The 15,480-nt window shown below is 40.3% G+C and overlaps 1 protein-coding gene across 1 annotated transcript in view; it reads left to right on the top strand.

Annotated features, from left to right (window-relative positions):
* The first annotated feature begins 608 nt into the window (after positions 1-608).
* Impg2 (interphotoreceptor matrix proteoglycan 2) overlaps positions 609-15,480 on the top strand; it is a 56,608-nt gene continuing 41,736 nt past the window's right edge. The window contains exons 1-6 of the mRNA XM_060370556.1: positions 609-800; positions 1,452-1,679; positions 5,847-6,013; positions 9,108-9,139; positions 9,232-9,255; positions 14,693-14,742. Of these exons, the coding sequence (XP_060226539.1) occupies positions 716-800; positions 1,452-1,679; positions 5,847-6,013; positions 9,108-9,139; positions 9,232-9,255; positions 14,693-14,742 (586 nt within the window). The 5' untranslated portion in view covers positions 609-715. The remainder of the gene's footprint in view (positions 801-1,451; positions 1,680-5,846; positions 6,014-9,107; positions 9,140-9,231; positions 9,256-14,692; positions 14,743-15,480) is intronic.

Below are 15,480 nucleotides of genomic sequence, written 5' to 3' on the forward strand. Positions count from 1 at the left end.
AATTCTTCCACTGGAATAAGGTCATCCCAGGTGGCATGAGCTTCACATTCGATAGAAAACTTGGCCGCACAGTTGTTTTTATAAAACATGATTTATATTATACACATAATATTTGTCAGGTACTATTTTAAGCCATGCTGTGTAGACAAAATGAGTTGATCTGTTAATTCTCACACAGCTCCAGCACAGGCTTGCTTTATTCCTCCGCGACGCACAAGAAGGAAGATAAGGTAAGCGGTTAAAAAGGGAGGGTTTTCTTCTATGCGGGGAAATGAGGACTTCAGGCTTCTGCATCTTAGTCCTAGGAAAACACAGAGAGCTAATGAACCTACAACATGTGACCCACGAGGTCAGAGCATGTGCAGGAAAAACACACGTGAAGCACACTGAACTGACCGCTTGTTAAAGAGAGGCGAGGCTTACTAAGGAGCTTAGCTGGCTAGATTAGAACAGAATTCTCTGCCCATCTGTCCTAATTAGCTTACCTCCCTGCTTCCACGGCATCCCTATTAAGTCAGAAAAGAAGCCAGAGCTACTCTGAAAGGACAGGTTTTTATTTACACTAATTGACAATGGTTTTAGAGTGGATGCCCACTCCTAGACACAAGCTTTTAACGGCAAGCCCTTTTCATGTACAAGTTTGTTAGTGGAAATTTCAAAACTCCGGATGCTCACGTAAGGATTTTGTCATCTCGTTTCTTCGGTTTTGGCCCAAATGATTATGTTTCCTCCTTTGGGGAGGATTTCTCTGTGCATTTTGATATTTTTCCTGACAGGAGGAAGCCTTGTTTCACTCTCAGGTAATTGAAAGCCGCTGCTTGCTCTCAGATTTTTGGGGACTTTTGGTATAGTCTTAAAATAGTAATATTTACGTGGTTGCTATTAAGACAATATGGCGATTAATCTTTGCGACTGTTTTATCGAGCAGCTTTGGAATATCACCCATGATTTGGGTTTTCTTCCTCATTATAATTCATGCTTCAAACCTTACATCCCCGTGTTGAAATTTGGTGTGTATTTGATTTTAAAAACAATCTTGAAGCCTTGATGTAACTTGCTGTGCTAGGGTGGTTGGGTGGGTGGGGCTCCCCTTCTTTGAGTAGTTGGGGCCAGGGTGGGGAGATAGGGGAAACAGGAAGTGAGGGTGGGACTGGGAGGGCAGGAGGGAGAGGGCTACAGCCTACAACCAGCATGTAAAATGAATAAATAAAAATTAGAATTAAAAGAAAAAATCTTGAATTAAAGGAATACTGACAAAATGGGGGGAAAGCCTGAATACTTCTTCCTTTGATGTGCACGCATATGTTTGAGCATTGTCTTTACATTTTCAGTGTGGTGCAAACACTAGCTTTTCTTTATTTGCTGCCATTTGTACTGCACCTGCACTTCCCTGAAAGCTCCAGTCATGCCCCCAGTCTGTTCTCTATAATAACAGACCATCTTCTCTCCAGAAGAGAGACAAGGACCCATGCGTGCAGTCTCTGTCCTCGCACCGGAGAAGTCAACAGACCCTTCCCTGGCCACCAGAAAAAGACAGCTGTTGGACCCCCCAGAGGCTGGGAGGAGGTGGCTGCTTAGAAGGCGGAGATCTATTTTGTTCCCAAATGGAGTAAAAATTTGCCCCAATGAAAGTGTTGCAGAGGCTGTGGCAAGCCATGTGAAGTATTTTAAAGCCCGAGGTAAGCAGGCATCCAAACCCTTGGGCTCCTTTATGAAACTCAAACTATCACATTTGTTGTGCATGTTTATGGTAAAAATATGACAATGTAGTTAGAAATAAACCAAATACTACTGAGAAAAGGACTCAATCATATTAATATAAATTAAGAGAAGAATGTACATTGTTGTAAAAAAAAGATATTTTAATTTTTTTGAAGTCTTTGAAACACTATTGTCTGCCTGGATATATTAAGTGTAACTTTTGTTTTTTTATTATAATAATTTGCCTGTTGTTACCCATAACACATATTTATAAACAAAGACTCATTTGCTTTCCTGCTTATTTTATAGATGAAAATATAATGAGTTTTTTATTGTGTACTTTGGAAATGCCATAGATTCATGCAGATAGTTGTGTGATTAGGACACAACATTTTTGTCTTTTTATCTTTTTTCTTTTTTTTCACAATTTATTCATTCTATATCCCAGTTGAAGCCCCTTCCCTCAAGTTCTCTAGTCCCACCCTTCCTCCCTCTTCCCCTCATCCCCTTCCCCTAGTCCACTGAAAGGCAGTTTTCCACTATTGCCATCTGCCCATAGCTTGTTAAGTCTCATCAGGACTGCCTGGATCCTCTTCTTCTGTGGCCTGGCAAGGCTGCATCATCGGGGAAGTGATCAGAGAGCAGTCAACTGAGTTCATGATAGAGGCAGCCCCTGAGCCCCTCACTCAGAGATCCACATGGAGACTGAGCTGCCAATTGACTATATCTGAGCAGGGAGGACACAACATTTTTAAAAATTTATTATTTATTATGTATACAATGTTGTGTTTACATGTACAGGTGGCCCATTTGAATTGAGACTGGATTTGCATAGTTTAACAGTTTCTAATCCTAGATGCAAAACTCTAGGTATTGCATTTAGATAGATTCCTAGGCATAAAATGTTAACTTAAAAGAATAAGTCTTCTTTTGGCTTAACTGTGTGGCCATTTTCCCCCTTCATGTTATAGCAGTGAGTATTTGGATTGTTTTACTTTTTAAGTTATGTTGAATAAATCTGCACAGGTGTTGAACACAAGACTCTGGGAATATACATGTCCACACCACCATGTCTCCACTCATGATGTGGTTCTCCCTCGCTCCTCAGGAACAAGGGAGCAGAAATGATGATCTGGGGATTCAGTCTCTTCTGTAACTAGCTTCAGGAAGGCAGATAAATTTTATTTGGGGTGAAGGAGTGTAATATAGAACTTTGGGGAGGGAGCATGGATGTGAGGGGGGGCAAAGATCATTGGCTGAGATGCCTCGTTTGCATGGGGAGGCATTCTAGGAATCCCAGGTACTTGCTGAAAGGGTGAAAGAGAGTTGGACTTGTAATTTCCCTAAGATCTACATTCTTCAGGTAGAGGGTGTGGGGATCCAGGTTCCCTGAAGGACGGGAGAGGAAGCCTCGAAGGGGGTCCTCTATTTTGCGCCAGGCTCAGGGCTTTCTGATAATGGAGACTGTGAACTTGTCAGCAGGGTTTCCCAGACACCATGATGCACTGAAACTCTCTAAAATCTTGAGCTAGTGTCAATCTTTCCTCCCCTAAGGGCACTGTGCTTACCAGTGATGCAAAAGCAACAGCCATATCCTGCTTAGCAGCCTTTGCAGACTTGATGCTTGTGATGGTTGGCAGGTCCATTCCATTAGCTTTTATTTTTACACAGCAAATTTTACAAACATCATCTAATGTTTTAGAATTTTATATGTATGTTTGTGTGTGTATGTCAGGTGAGGGTGCATGCAGTGGCCAGAAGAGACTTTTTAATCCTGTAGGGCTGGAGTTCTAGGCAGTTGTGAGTTGCCTGATGTTGGTGCTGGGAATACTACTCAGGTCTTAGGCAAGAGCAACAAGTGATATTTTTAGAAAACGTTTATTTTTATTCTATATGTATTAGCATTTTTTGCCTCTATGCGTAAAGAGCATGTGTGGTTAGTACCCTTGGAGACCAGAGAAAGGCATTGGACCTCCTGGAATTGGAGTTACATGTGGCTGTGGGTACCATATGGGCGCTGGGAACCGAACTGCATTCCTCTCTCTGTGAGCAGCCAGTGCTCTTAACTTCTGAGCTGTCTCCAGCTTCGAGAATATAATTTTTATTTATAGTTTCCAAAATCAATAGAATTTATTTTTAGAGTAGTTTTATGGTCAGAGAAAAATTGAACAGAATGTACATAAAGTTAGTACAAAGCTTCTCAACTCTTTAGCATCAGCCTCTTGTATTAGCACAATATATTTGCTACAGTTGGTATGTCAACATTGGTGCGCTATTAACAAGCTCACAGTTTATACTGGAGCTCACTGACGCGTGTATTCTTTGTACTTTGTTGAATGTACAGTGGTATTTATCAGCTATCACAGCATTATACAGAAGAACCTGTGGATCTTCTTGCTAATTCCTGACAAACACTCATCTTTTCATAGTCCCCATATGTTCATCTTTCCCAGATTCTTATTGGAGTCATACAGATTGGTTTTGTTGGTTTGGCAATATTCTTATAAGTTGGAAGTATGCAAGATTTTAATGCTTTGAAAGCTCATTTTGAAGTAGTAATCAAGTAATATTCTATTGTGTGGATTTACTGGAGTTTGTTTTCCATTCATTTGTTGAGGGCCATCTTTATTACCTCCAGGCTTTGGCAAGGATAAATAAAGCCATTTCAAACACTTTATGCAAGTTCTTGTGGAGCTCTTCTGTCTGAGAAGTCCAGCGTAGGATGTGAACCATTGCAAAGCAAAGGCATAGAGATGCAGAAAGTGTTGCCTCACTGTCTGTGGGCTTCTACTTATTCCTTCTCAGAGTCTGTACAAGGATGTTTTCCAGCTCACAAAAAACGACACCCCTCACCTGAGGTGGTTTTCAGTTGACCAACATCACTTGCCTTTTCACCAGGGCTGTTTTCTGTGGATGCTGTTTTCCCACATCCTGCACTTGGGACCCAAACAAAAAAACATAGTCATATGACACAACTGAGTTTCCGAAGAAACCAGAAAGTTCAGCTTCACTCAGAAATCCACCTGCCTTTGCCTCCCAAGTGCTGAGATTAACGGCATAAGCCACCACTGCCTGGCTTTTTTTTTTTTTAAAGCTTTTATTTCTTCTTTGAGAACTTCATAAATGTACTTTGACCATACTATTCCTCTTCCATCTCCTCCCCTACCTCTCTACTTACCCAATTCATATTCTCAATCTTTTAAAGAACAAAAATAAAAACCCTTCAAATTTACTACTCCTGGCTACGAGGCCTATTCTGGAGTGTGGTTGATACACTGGATGTCACTCTTTTGAAGAAAACTGACTTCCCTTCCACTGAATGACAATGGTTCTGCAGCTAGACATGAGACTTTGTGTCCACCTCCCCTCCTCCATGCTGGGATTTTGTGTGGCTCACGTATGACTCCTGTGCATGCTGTTGCAGTCTGTCATTTCATGTGTGCATCTGTCCTGTTTGTCTGGAAAATACTTTCGGTGAAGTCATCCCCTCTTCTGGCTCTTACAGTCTTTCTGCCCCCCTCTTCTGCATAGATCCTTATACCTTGAGGGAAGGAATGTGATGTAGATATCTCATTTAAGGCAGAGCGTTCTGATGTCTCTTATTCTCTGCAGCAGAGAATAAGGTTGAGTGGCTGTGGGTCCCCGTATTAATTAATCTCTATTCCAGGAAGAAACTCCTCTGATGAGGGCTGAAATATGGATGGGTATAACAGTAAGTCATTAGGAGTCCTTTTACTGCTGTGTCATTATCTTTTGAAAAGCTGAGAAGTTGTATTCTGAAGTCATAACTTCAGTAACCAAAGAAACTTAAAATTACAGCGTCTATTAATAAAACAAATCAATATAATATATTCAACATAAGTTACATTTTCATGAGATATAAACATGGAATTAAAAAATCAGTAAGGAACAAATTTATCAGGAAGTGATTTGATCCCCTTTATAAAAGAAAAGTTGGGGAGTACAATTTTTTTTTTTAATGAAAACATTTGAACAGGATTATTTTTAACTAAATACTGTTGTCATGGCCTTCCAGAAAGGATAGTGTGGTTGAAGTGTCTCAGGGAAATGGGAGTTGTTGTATGACTATCATGAGAAGCACAGAGCATTCTCTCTTTTTCTAAGCACATCTCTCTACTTTCCAGTGTGCCAGGAAGCCATCTGGGAAGCCTTCAGGACGTTTTGGGATAGACTTCCTGGGCGTGAGGAATATCGTTACTGGATGGACTTGTGTGAGGATGGGATCACAAGTGTATTTGAAATGGGCACACAGTTTAGTCAGTCTGTGGAACATAGAAGCTTAATCATGAAGGTAAGCGTCACAAAGAGAGAAGGGATTGTGGCATTGTTGTAGGTGTAACTGTGCACGACTGAAGGCTAAAGGAAGAGAACATGAATTGATTTAGGGTTTCTGAGTGAGCTGCCCCAGGTTATAGCTTAGTTTTCCGTCCCCAGCTCTGGCCTTTCATAACGAACAGTGTTAATCCAGAAACAGCCTCAGCCTTGTTTATAGACGTAAATGAATCGAAATGATACTGTGCAAAAATTTAAAGATAAGGATGTGTGTGAGTTAAACACTGCTAATTCATTTATATGTTTATTTAGAATGGATCCCAGCCATTCTAATGAAGTTAGAGGATGTAGTCCATGCAGCACATTTAATGGAGTATGTGGTTTTCATTCCAGATTTGTTCTTATTTGTTTACCTGTGTGAGAGCATGCATGTGCCACTGCATACTTGTGGCTGGCAGAGCACAACTTCTTGGGTGTTGATTTTTCTCCTTTCATCTTGTTCTTGAGTCAAGTTCTCTGTTTTAAGTTTTGTTTCCACACAAAATATGTGAACTTTCTGTCTCCCATCCTGCCTTAGAAATGTTGGAGTTACAGACGCATACCACTGTATGTGGCTTTTTAAACATGAGTTCCATATTAGTCAGGTTTCTGTAGAGAAACAGAGCTTCTAGAATGATTTGTTAGAGTGGCTTTGAGGCTGTGGTCTGGCTAGTCCAACAGTGGTTATCTCCCCTCAGAGAGTCCAAGAATGCCACAGTTGTAAAGTCCCCAAGGCTAGATGTCTCAGCTGCTCTCTCTATTGGAATCCCAAAGATGTAGTTTCCAAAAGCAGCAAAAGAATGCTTCAGCATCAAGATAGATGAATTTGCCAATGGCCAGCAAGAGTGAGACAGGCAAAAAGACAGGCAAAAAGCAAGAATTCCCTTCTTTCACGTCCTCTTATATAGGCTGCAATCAGTAGGCGTGGCCCAGGTTTAGGGTGGGTTTTCTGATCTCAAATGATCCAGATTTAAGGTTGGTCTTCCCACCTGAAGTTTTCTAATCAAGAAGAAACCCTGACAGGTGTACAGCTGCTTGGGTTTTTAGCTAATTCCAGACATGGCCAACTTGACAACCGAGATTAGCTGCCAGAAATGTGCAGATATTTAATGCGTCTCAAATGAACTCATCTCCTCACTATGAAGAGTTGCAGTTCGAGTCAAGGCGCCGCATCGGCCTTTCCTCTGTCATAGTTTTAACTGCTCTGTTTTTAGCAATTAAAATAAATACTACATAGCCTATGCCTGCCATATCCTAGGTCTAATAAATAACAAGGTCTTCTCCATTTTCGCAAATAAAGAAATAATTTGCTTATCCTGTATTAAAATTTAATTGTGATGGATCCTAAAATCCAGAACCAGTTCTCATTTCCAAAATTCATATTCTTGGGTATGGATATTTCTCAGCAGCACAGAGCTTGGTAGCATGTGCAAGGCCCTATATTTGATCAGCACTACTGCAAAAACAAAACAGACTCACTCTCAAAGCATGTTTTCCTCCTGTGTTATGGGGCTTCTATTTCTAGTCATTATTGATTTTAAAGTTACAATAGAGATACAGATCACATATACATATTTATATCAGCATTGTATATTTCAAATTGTGTCCATAATATTGGATCAGCTATTAAAAGCAAGAAATAATCACAGGAGTTATTAACTTAATAACAGTCTTGTGATGTTACGGTAAATGTGTTTCTTACAAGTGGGGCTTTAGTTTTCACTTTAAAGTATGGGAAATAAGCTTTAATGATTATTTATAACTCAGATTAAGCAGGCAGTATGCTGTCTGGCTTGAGTCTAAAGTGATAAATGCGAGTTGGCTGAGAAGGAGAGGAGGGACACAGCAGATGGAGACAGAGTCAGATAGAGAAGGGGAGCGTTTGTGTTTGGCTCTGTGGATTACGGGAAACATTTCAGCATAGTAAGGGGATAAGGAGCTGGCCTAAAAGCTTGGAATTAAAAATTTACATTTATTTATTATCTATTTATTTATTGAGAGACTGAGAGCAAAAGAGAGGACAAGAGAGAAGACGGGGATACTATAGCACATGTGTGGAAGGCAAAGGACAACCTGTAGGAGTCACCTCTCTCTTTCTACCCTGTAGACCCCAGGGATCACCCTCAGTCATCAGGCACAGCAGGAAGTGCCTTTACCTGCCAAGCCCTCTCCCTGGCCCTGTGTTAGACTCTTAAAGGTCATTATGGTTTTATACACATGAGAAGGGTAACAGAGCATCAGCTGACAGAGAGACCGGGCAGGAAGTCACAAGCCTTCCATGTCTGAGAGGATGAGGCTCCTAACCAGACCATGGGACAGAGAAAGGGAATATGATGCCTACAAGTAAGAAGCAGGATTTATGGGGGTTCTGATGGATTGGATGGTCATGTTGGAAACCTAGTTTCTAGTGGGAGTCAGGAACTCAGGCAGTAAAGCTAATTTGCAGATGAGGCAAGAAGGATGGATTCACTTTGGAAGTGTTTTTTTGAGCTGCTTGTGAGAAATGTGAATTGTTTGATATTTTGGTATGAAGTGAAGGAGGGTGGTCTGGGTTTTAAGTATAGAATTATTTGCCAGCTTTGAGTTAGTAACTGAAAGTATGAAGGCAGCAGATTATTTTGGGAGAGACCATAGAGTAAGAAAAGCAGCCAATTATTTAACCATATCTGGAGTAATTTGGATAAATAACTTCCTTTCATCCAACAGATGAGAAAACCAATCCCTGGTAATAGAAAGGATGTGGGTTTGTGTTTATAGATAAGAAGGAAAAATGGGGACTTGGAACTCTATCTTCTGAGTCCACCCTAGTATTTTGTGCATATTCTTGTTTGCTCTTTGAGATAAGAGTGCATAGTAACATTAGGATACATAAGCAGACACAGTATGCTAGGATGCTCACACAGCTGTAGAACAAACTTGGTATTGTAAATTCCTGCTTTCATTATTTGTTTGTCCCTAGAGAGCAGTGGCATAGCTTCTACCATGTTAGGGCATTGGTGACCTTGGTGGAGTGAGTTTTGTTCACTGTGTAATCACTGTTGTTAACTCAGTCATTGTGTCTTTGTTTCCCTTAGAAATTGACTTACACAAAAGAAGCTGCAGGCAGGTATGTCTTTCCTCCAAATTCAATTTGGCAACATAAATGTGCCGCATGGATTCCCAACACTTACCCTGTATCCTTTTTCTATTTTCTTTCAGCATCTGCAAGGACCAAGCCTGTGGGTAAGTTCAAAATGCTGTTTCTGTTGAGGCCATCCCTCTCTCTCAGATACCACATGGCCACTGCGCTTATTCACAGTCTGACTTTACCAGAAGGATGACTCATTCCTCTCTTGGATAATTTAAGGAATGTCTGCCTTATCAAGAATGATCTACTGTTACTGAGGTTAAAGGCTAATGATAAAGCTGAAAAGGTTTATTTTAGGGGGATTAGTGTTTTAAGTGATGGATGGTTGTTTGGATTGCCTTCTTGACTTTATGACTCTGGTCTTGAAACAAGAATAGTACACCCTTGATTAATCTGTCAGTAGGCATCTTGGCTGGCCATTAAGGCACAGGACTGAGATGATTTCTGGCTTCTAAGCAGTGGTAATATAAAACAGGCTGCAAAAGGTGAGGAATAGTGACTAAAGTTTGAATTCTAACCATCCTCAGACTATCCATAGTATACATAAGATGTATGAGATTACATAAGACATCAACAGTAAATTCAAAAATTCACTAAACAAGCCAGTATCCAGATACCCAGCTTCCATGACAAAATCCAGACATAGTTGGAGCACACACACAGGAGCTTTTGAATAACACGCGGTGGAGAGTGGAAACAGAAAGCATGCACAGGCTGACCCTGCACCGCCCCCTGACTCTCACACAGATGTTGCAGAAGTGAAGCTTGGCCAACATGTGGGGCACCTAACAATGGGAGTGGCCACTGTCTCTGACTCTGTTGGCTGTCTTTGGATACCTTTCCCCTTGCCCGGGAGCTGTCTTGTCAGGTTTCAGTGGGAGAAGATTCCCTTAGTGGGTTGGTCCTTCTTGGGGACCTCCCTTTTCCTGAGAAGGAGAAGAGGAATGGGGAGAGGGTGCATGACAATGGGACTGGGAGGAGAGAAAGGAGGGGGACTAGGATCAGGCCTTAAAGTGATTAAATAAATGAGTAAATAAATGAATGAATGAATAAATAAATAAATACATACATACATATATACATACATAAATAAAAAAATGAAAAAAGAAAAAGAGTAGAACTCTGTGGCCTTGGCCACCCATATGTCTCATGATGCTACAGGCACATATTTGGGTAGGCTGTTGTTTGGAATACTTTCTTGACTTTATGGTTATGGTCTTGAAACAAGAATAGTACACCTTTGATCTCTTCCTGCTCATTACAGCGTGTCTTTCTGATAAACACTGTATCACAATACATATTCTTATTTTACCCCTTTCTTCCTGTGAGTAACTCCTTTGCAATGTTCTTTATTTGTGAAACTTTGGTTCTTTTTTATTTTTTATTTTTTATTTTTTTCTTATCAGTTACATTTTATTAACTCTGTATCCCAGCCGTGTCCCGATCCCTCATTCCCTCCCAGTCCCTCCCTCCCTCCCTCATCTCCACCGTGCCCCTTTCCAAGTCCACTGATAGGGGGGACCTCCTCCCCATTCATCTGATCCTGTTTTATCAGGTATCTTCAGGACTGGCTGCAAAGCACTCCTCTGTGGCCTAACAGGACTGCTCCTCCCTTCGGGGGTGGGGAGACCAAAGAGCCAGTCATTGAGTTCCTGTTAGAAATAGTCCCTGTTCCCCTCACTTTGGGAAACCAATTGGTTACTGAGCTACCACAGGCTACATCTGAGTGGAGGTTCTAGGTTATATCCATACATGGTCCTTGGTTGAATGTCAGTCTCAGAAAAGACCCTGTGAAACTTTGGTTCTAAAGAGAGCTAGAAAAACTAACTTCTCCATGTCTACAATCTGTTGGACAGCTTCTCTTCTTCATTTAAGTGCCTAGGTTTCTCACTTGCTTGCTTTTTTTTTTAATTCTATAGTATTATGCCATTTATTTTTAAATACACTAAAAAGTTTATTTGAGAATTTCATCCTTGTATCATATAGACTACATTTCTTGATCATATCCACTTTTTACTTCCCTATCCAGCTCTCCCTGTATCCTTTCCAACACCTCCACCCCCTTCCAAAATTCTTGTTTTTTTCTTTCCTGCTGTTCTGTTAGTGCTGCCTTTTGCTCGTGGGTGTGTGGGCATCTGTAGGAGCATGGGCAGCTACTAATGGCCACACCCTGAAGAAGAATGAATAGTCCTCTCCCAGCTGCCTCGTTGCCCATGCCTTTTCTTTTACTTCCAGTTATTTCTTTCTCTGCCTGTTCTTTCATACTTCCCCAATTCATGGACCAATAAACACTTCTTTCAGCACAAAGTTTACTGGTAGGTCTCTCTGCCCCCACCTGAACCACTTGCTATTATACACTCTGGCCAAAGAGTTTTCAGAGTACAAGACAGGACCATGTCTCTCCCTTCTGCAAGACAAGTGACTAGTTCCTTGTTGCCCTTAAAAGATCAAGATGAAACTGGCTCATATGGTTCTTCAAAATCAGGCCTGTGCCTAACTCTCCAAATTATGAGCTGTTTCTCCAAATTATGAGCATTTACTATATATATATATATATATATATATATATATATATATATATAAATTATATGAAGAAACAGTTTAAATAACTCCAGACAACCCAGCTGAATATATAGTGCATTTAGGTTTTAGGTATATTTTAGGTATAGACTCATCTAAGTTTCAAGAATCAGATTATAATCTCTGATAAAACTGCCCTTTGCTGTGTAAAGTATTTATTCGTTTTAATTACCACAGCAGCAACACAAACTGTAGTAAGCTCACATGAGTCTAAATATGAAGAATGTAATTTCATGAAGCACCTAAAGTCCGTCTCTACCTGTACAGCCCACCATGCAGCTTTTAGCAGCCCTCCATAGGACCTCAGAAATGTGTCTGACCCATTTCTATAACCTCATAGAGGGAAGAGGCTTTATTTTACAATTTCTTGTAACCTTCCTATTACCCAGCACCAACATTATCAACATGCCCAGCATATATTAATTTTGTTGATTTTTGTTTGATCAACCAGACCAAAATCAATATGTATTTGTGCTATGCATGTGTATGTACGTGAGTGTGTTTGAGAGAGTATGTCCATGCATGCACACAGAGAGAAGGAAGATAAATTAACTCACCAGAATAACTTCCATTATATTTTATTAATTCTGCATTATGGTGTGCTCAAGCTGCCAATATCATGTATTTTGGAAAGGCCATGGTTTCTGCATTAAATAATCATGGATATCACAACACACATTTTAGCCCAGTTTGGTTCTGTGTCACTACACTCCAGAGATGATATGGTATTCCTCCAACTGCATTTCAGACATTGTTAGATGTCAGCATTCAAAGAGGAACATTGTAAACATTGTAGGTTTGGTTTTTATCCATGCTGGGGGTAGATTTTTTCTTTTTTTTTTTTTTTCTTTTTTACACCACACACTGAGAAATCCGTGAGTACAGTACCTTGGAAATGGACTAGACAAGGGGGAATTAAACTGGTTCCCAACTTGTAGGCCATGATCCCTTTGGGGGTGGGTGTCACATATCAGCTATCCTGCATATCAGATATTTACATCACGATTCATGACAATTTACTGTTATGAAATAGCAACTGTATTAACGTGCCCCAGCGTTAGGGAAGTTGAGAACCACTGAATAAAGGCCTGTGAGCTGCCTGAAATGGAACCAGTTTTGTTTGGCTTGGCCTGGCTTGATCAGATCACTCTGTGACTTGCGTTCTATTGAACTGTAGACTCAGACTGTGCCATCCTGTTTGGGCCAGCTAGAAACAAATACCTTCATTCTCTCTTTGCCCAAGTCCGAAGAAAAATTTTGAAGAGAAAGACAAACAATGATTCTGTCTGTATGAAAGAAAGAGTCTGTATTATAAAACTTAGCTTGTAACGCAGCCCATGAAGAGCTACACTGGCATGGCACACACGTGTCCCTCCTGTGGTGAGGCAGTTCACTCTGACATTGGGGAATTTGACTCCCCATTGTTACAATAATTAATAGTTATTAGTCATTATTTGTTCTGTCTGTGGCAGGAAGGTAACTGAGAAAGAATTTCCTATGGTTAATGGATGGACCAGGTTTGCTTATGCTGATATGTGTTCTAAGTGCATTGGAACCTCATTTTATTTCCCCCCACAATCTGCAACCCAAGATGCCTCTTGATGTTTTCTTATTACTGAGGCCTTCCTGTACTTATCTAAATGACTCGTCCAGATGCTGGATTGCTTTATGTTGTAGTGATTGCTCATTCAATCACTAATGTCATTCAGAAGTGTTCTAAACAACCAGTAATGATAGCCTGGGTGTAATGATGCATTGAGTTACTCTTTTTAGATGGTATTTTTAATTTTTATTTCTGTTTTATTATTATATGCTAAAGTTTATTCAATTTGTATCCTGGCTGTGGCCCCCTCCCTCATCCTCTCCCAATCCCACCCTCCCTTCCTCTTTTCCCCCTATGTCCCTCCCCTAGTCCACTGATAGGGGAGGTCTTAGATTTTTTTTTTTTTAAGCTGGAGATTTCTGGTGAGATACTTCAAAAATCTATTTACCTGATGTTTCTACAAATGCCTGGGGGTGTAGAGAGCATGCCTCTGCTTTACCAGCCTAGTTTAGCCTCAGTCACAGATGTCTGTCACTTACCAGGGTCCACCCTAATGTTCCCTTAAATCTTAACACTGAGTGCTGTGATTGCAGGCATAAGCCACCATACCTATTTAATATAGTGCTGGATAGTGAGCCCGGGGCTTCATGCATGCTAGGCAAGCATGCTACCCATTGAATTTCATCCCCAGTCCTGCAAAAAGTCTTTTTAAAGTTCTTAGACATTGGAGAGAGAGAGAAGGATATGGCAGGGCAATCCTTAATCTCGTGGAGTTCACTAGTATTATTATTATTCCTCTTTCCCTCTTGTGGGAGAGATTGATATCCAGGCTGGGACCTTATACATACTAGGCATAGGCTTTTCCATTGAACTGTAGTCTCAGCCTGGAGATTAGATTCTTAATGCGATTCTCTTAAGCAACTAGACCCTTCTGTGATGCTGCCAATGCTCTTAATTGTCTTGTCCAGTCTGAAGGCCATTGGCCACCTATGAGCACTGAATACTCTGAATGTGGCTACCATGAGCAATGAACTAAGGTTCTAGCTGTTTTAATTTCAATTAATTTAAATATCTGACTGTTCAATGCTTCTGTACTGATAATACATTCTAGAGGATTAAGGGGGCAGGGACAGAGATAATGATTTGAACTAAAGAGGAAAAATATGGGTGACGAGCTGTAACTAGGTAGGTTCTTTATATAGGGTAGCAATGTTGATAAGGCATCAACGGATACAAAATAAGTAAGTTATGACATTCTAATTTTTTTTGACTTTAAACCTTGGTGTGTTGGCTTGGGAACCTTTATTTGGTGGAATAATGAGTTCCTTTGTAGACCCAAGTTCCAAATTTTATAATACTTGGCCAGGTTTCTGTAATTTTTAATAGCTCCATATTTTTTTTCCTCCTAGGCCTGACTTGTCAGCTCTAGTTCCTATTGGTGATACCTCAACATTGGGAGGTAAGCTTTTTTGCCTTTATTCACTTTTATTCCTTAGTCATTGAAGATTTAAGACAAATTTTCAAGCAAGTATTAAGTTTTCAGCTCATTTTAAAAATAGTGGTTTATGTATTTCTGTATTGTTTAAGAAACAAAACAATTATATTTTTACTTGGTTTATGATATTATACTGTGAGTACTTTAAAATTCAGATCAGCTTAAAACATGAGTGTGACAGTGGATGACTTTAAGGCGGACACTGAAGTTGGGGGTAGACCCTCTGTGTTGTCACCTTATGTTACTTTCCTGGACTTTCCCAGTAGAAGGATTTTCTGATATATCCTAGGGTGTAGAATGTGTTCCTTTGAGCTCTATAAGCTTTTTTAAGTTTAAAAGATTTTAATTTTTTAAAATTTAATTTTGTTGTCCCCCCCCCCCATTGTGTGTGTGTGTGCGCGCGCACGCCTGCGGAGGCCAGAATAGGGCATCACACCAAAGACAGTGTCAAATCACCAGGATTAAAGTTCAGGCTGCCTGATGTGGGCACTAGGAACTAAACTACTGTCATCTGGAAAAACAGAAAGTACTCTTAACTGTTGATCCATCTTTCCATCTCTCCCAAGTTCTGTATTTCATGTAAATTAGTAATTCTCTCCCCACCTCTTCCTGTCTCCTCTCTCATCTCTCTCTTCTCTTCTTTTCTTTCTTTCTTTCTTTCTTTCTTTCTTTCTTTCTTTCTTTCTTTCTTTCTTTCTTTCT

Source organism: Meriones unguiculatus, chromosome 17 (genome assembly GCF_030254825.1).
Source record: "Meriones unguiculatus strain TT.TT164.6M chromosome 17, Bangor_MerUng_6.1, whole genome shotgun sequence".
In the NCBI taxonomy this organism is placed as follows: domain Eukaryota; kingdom Metazoa; phylum Chordata; class Mammalia; order Rodentia; family Muridae; genus Meriones; species Meriones unguiculatus.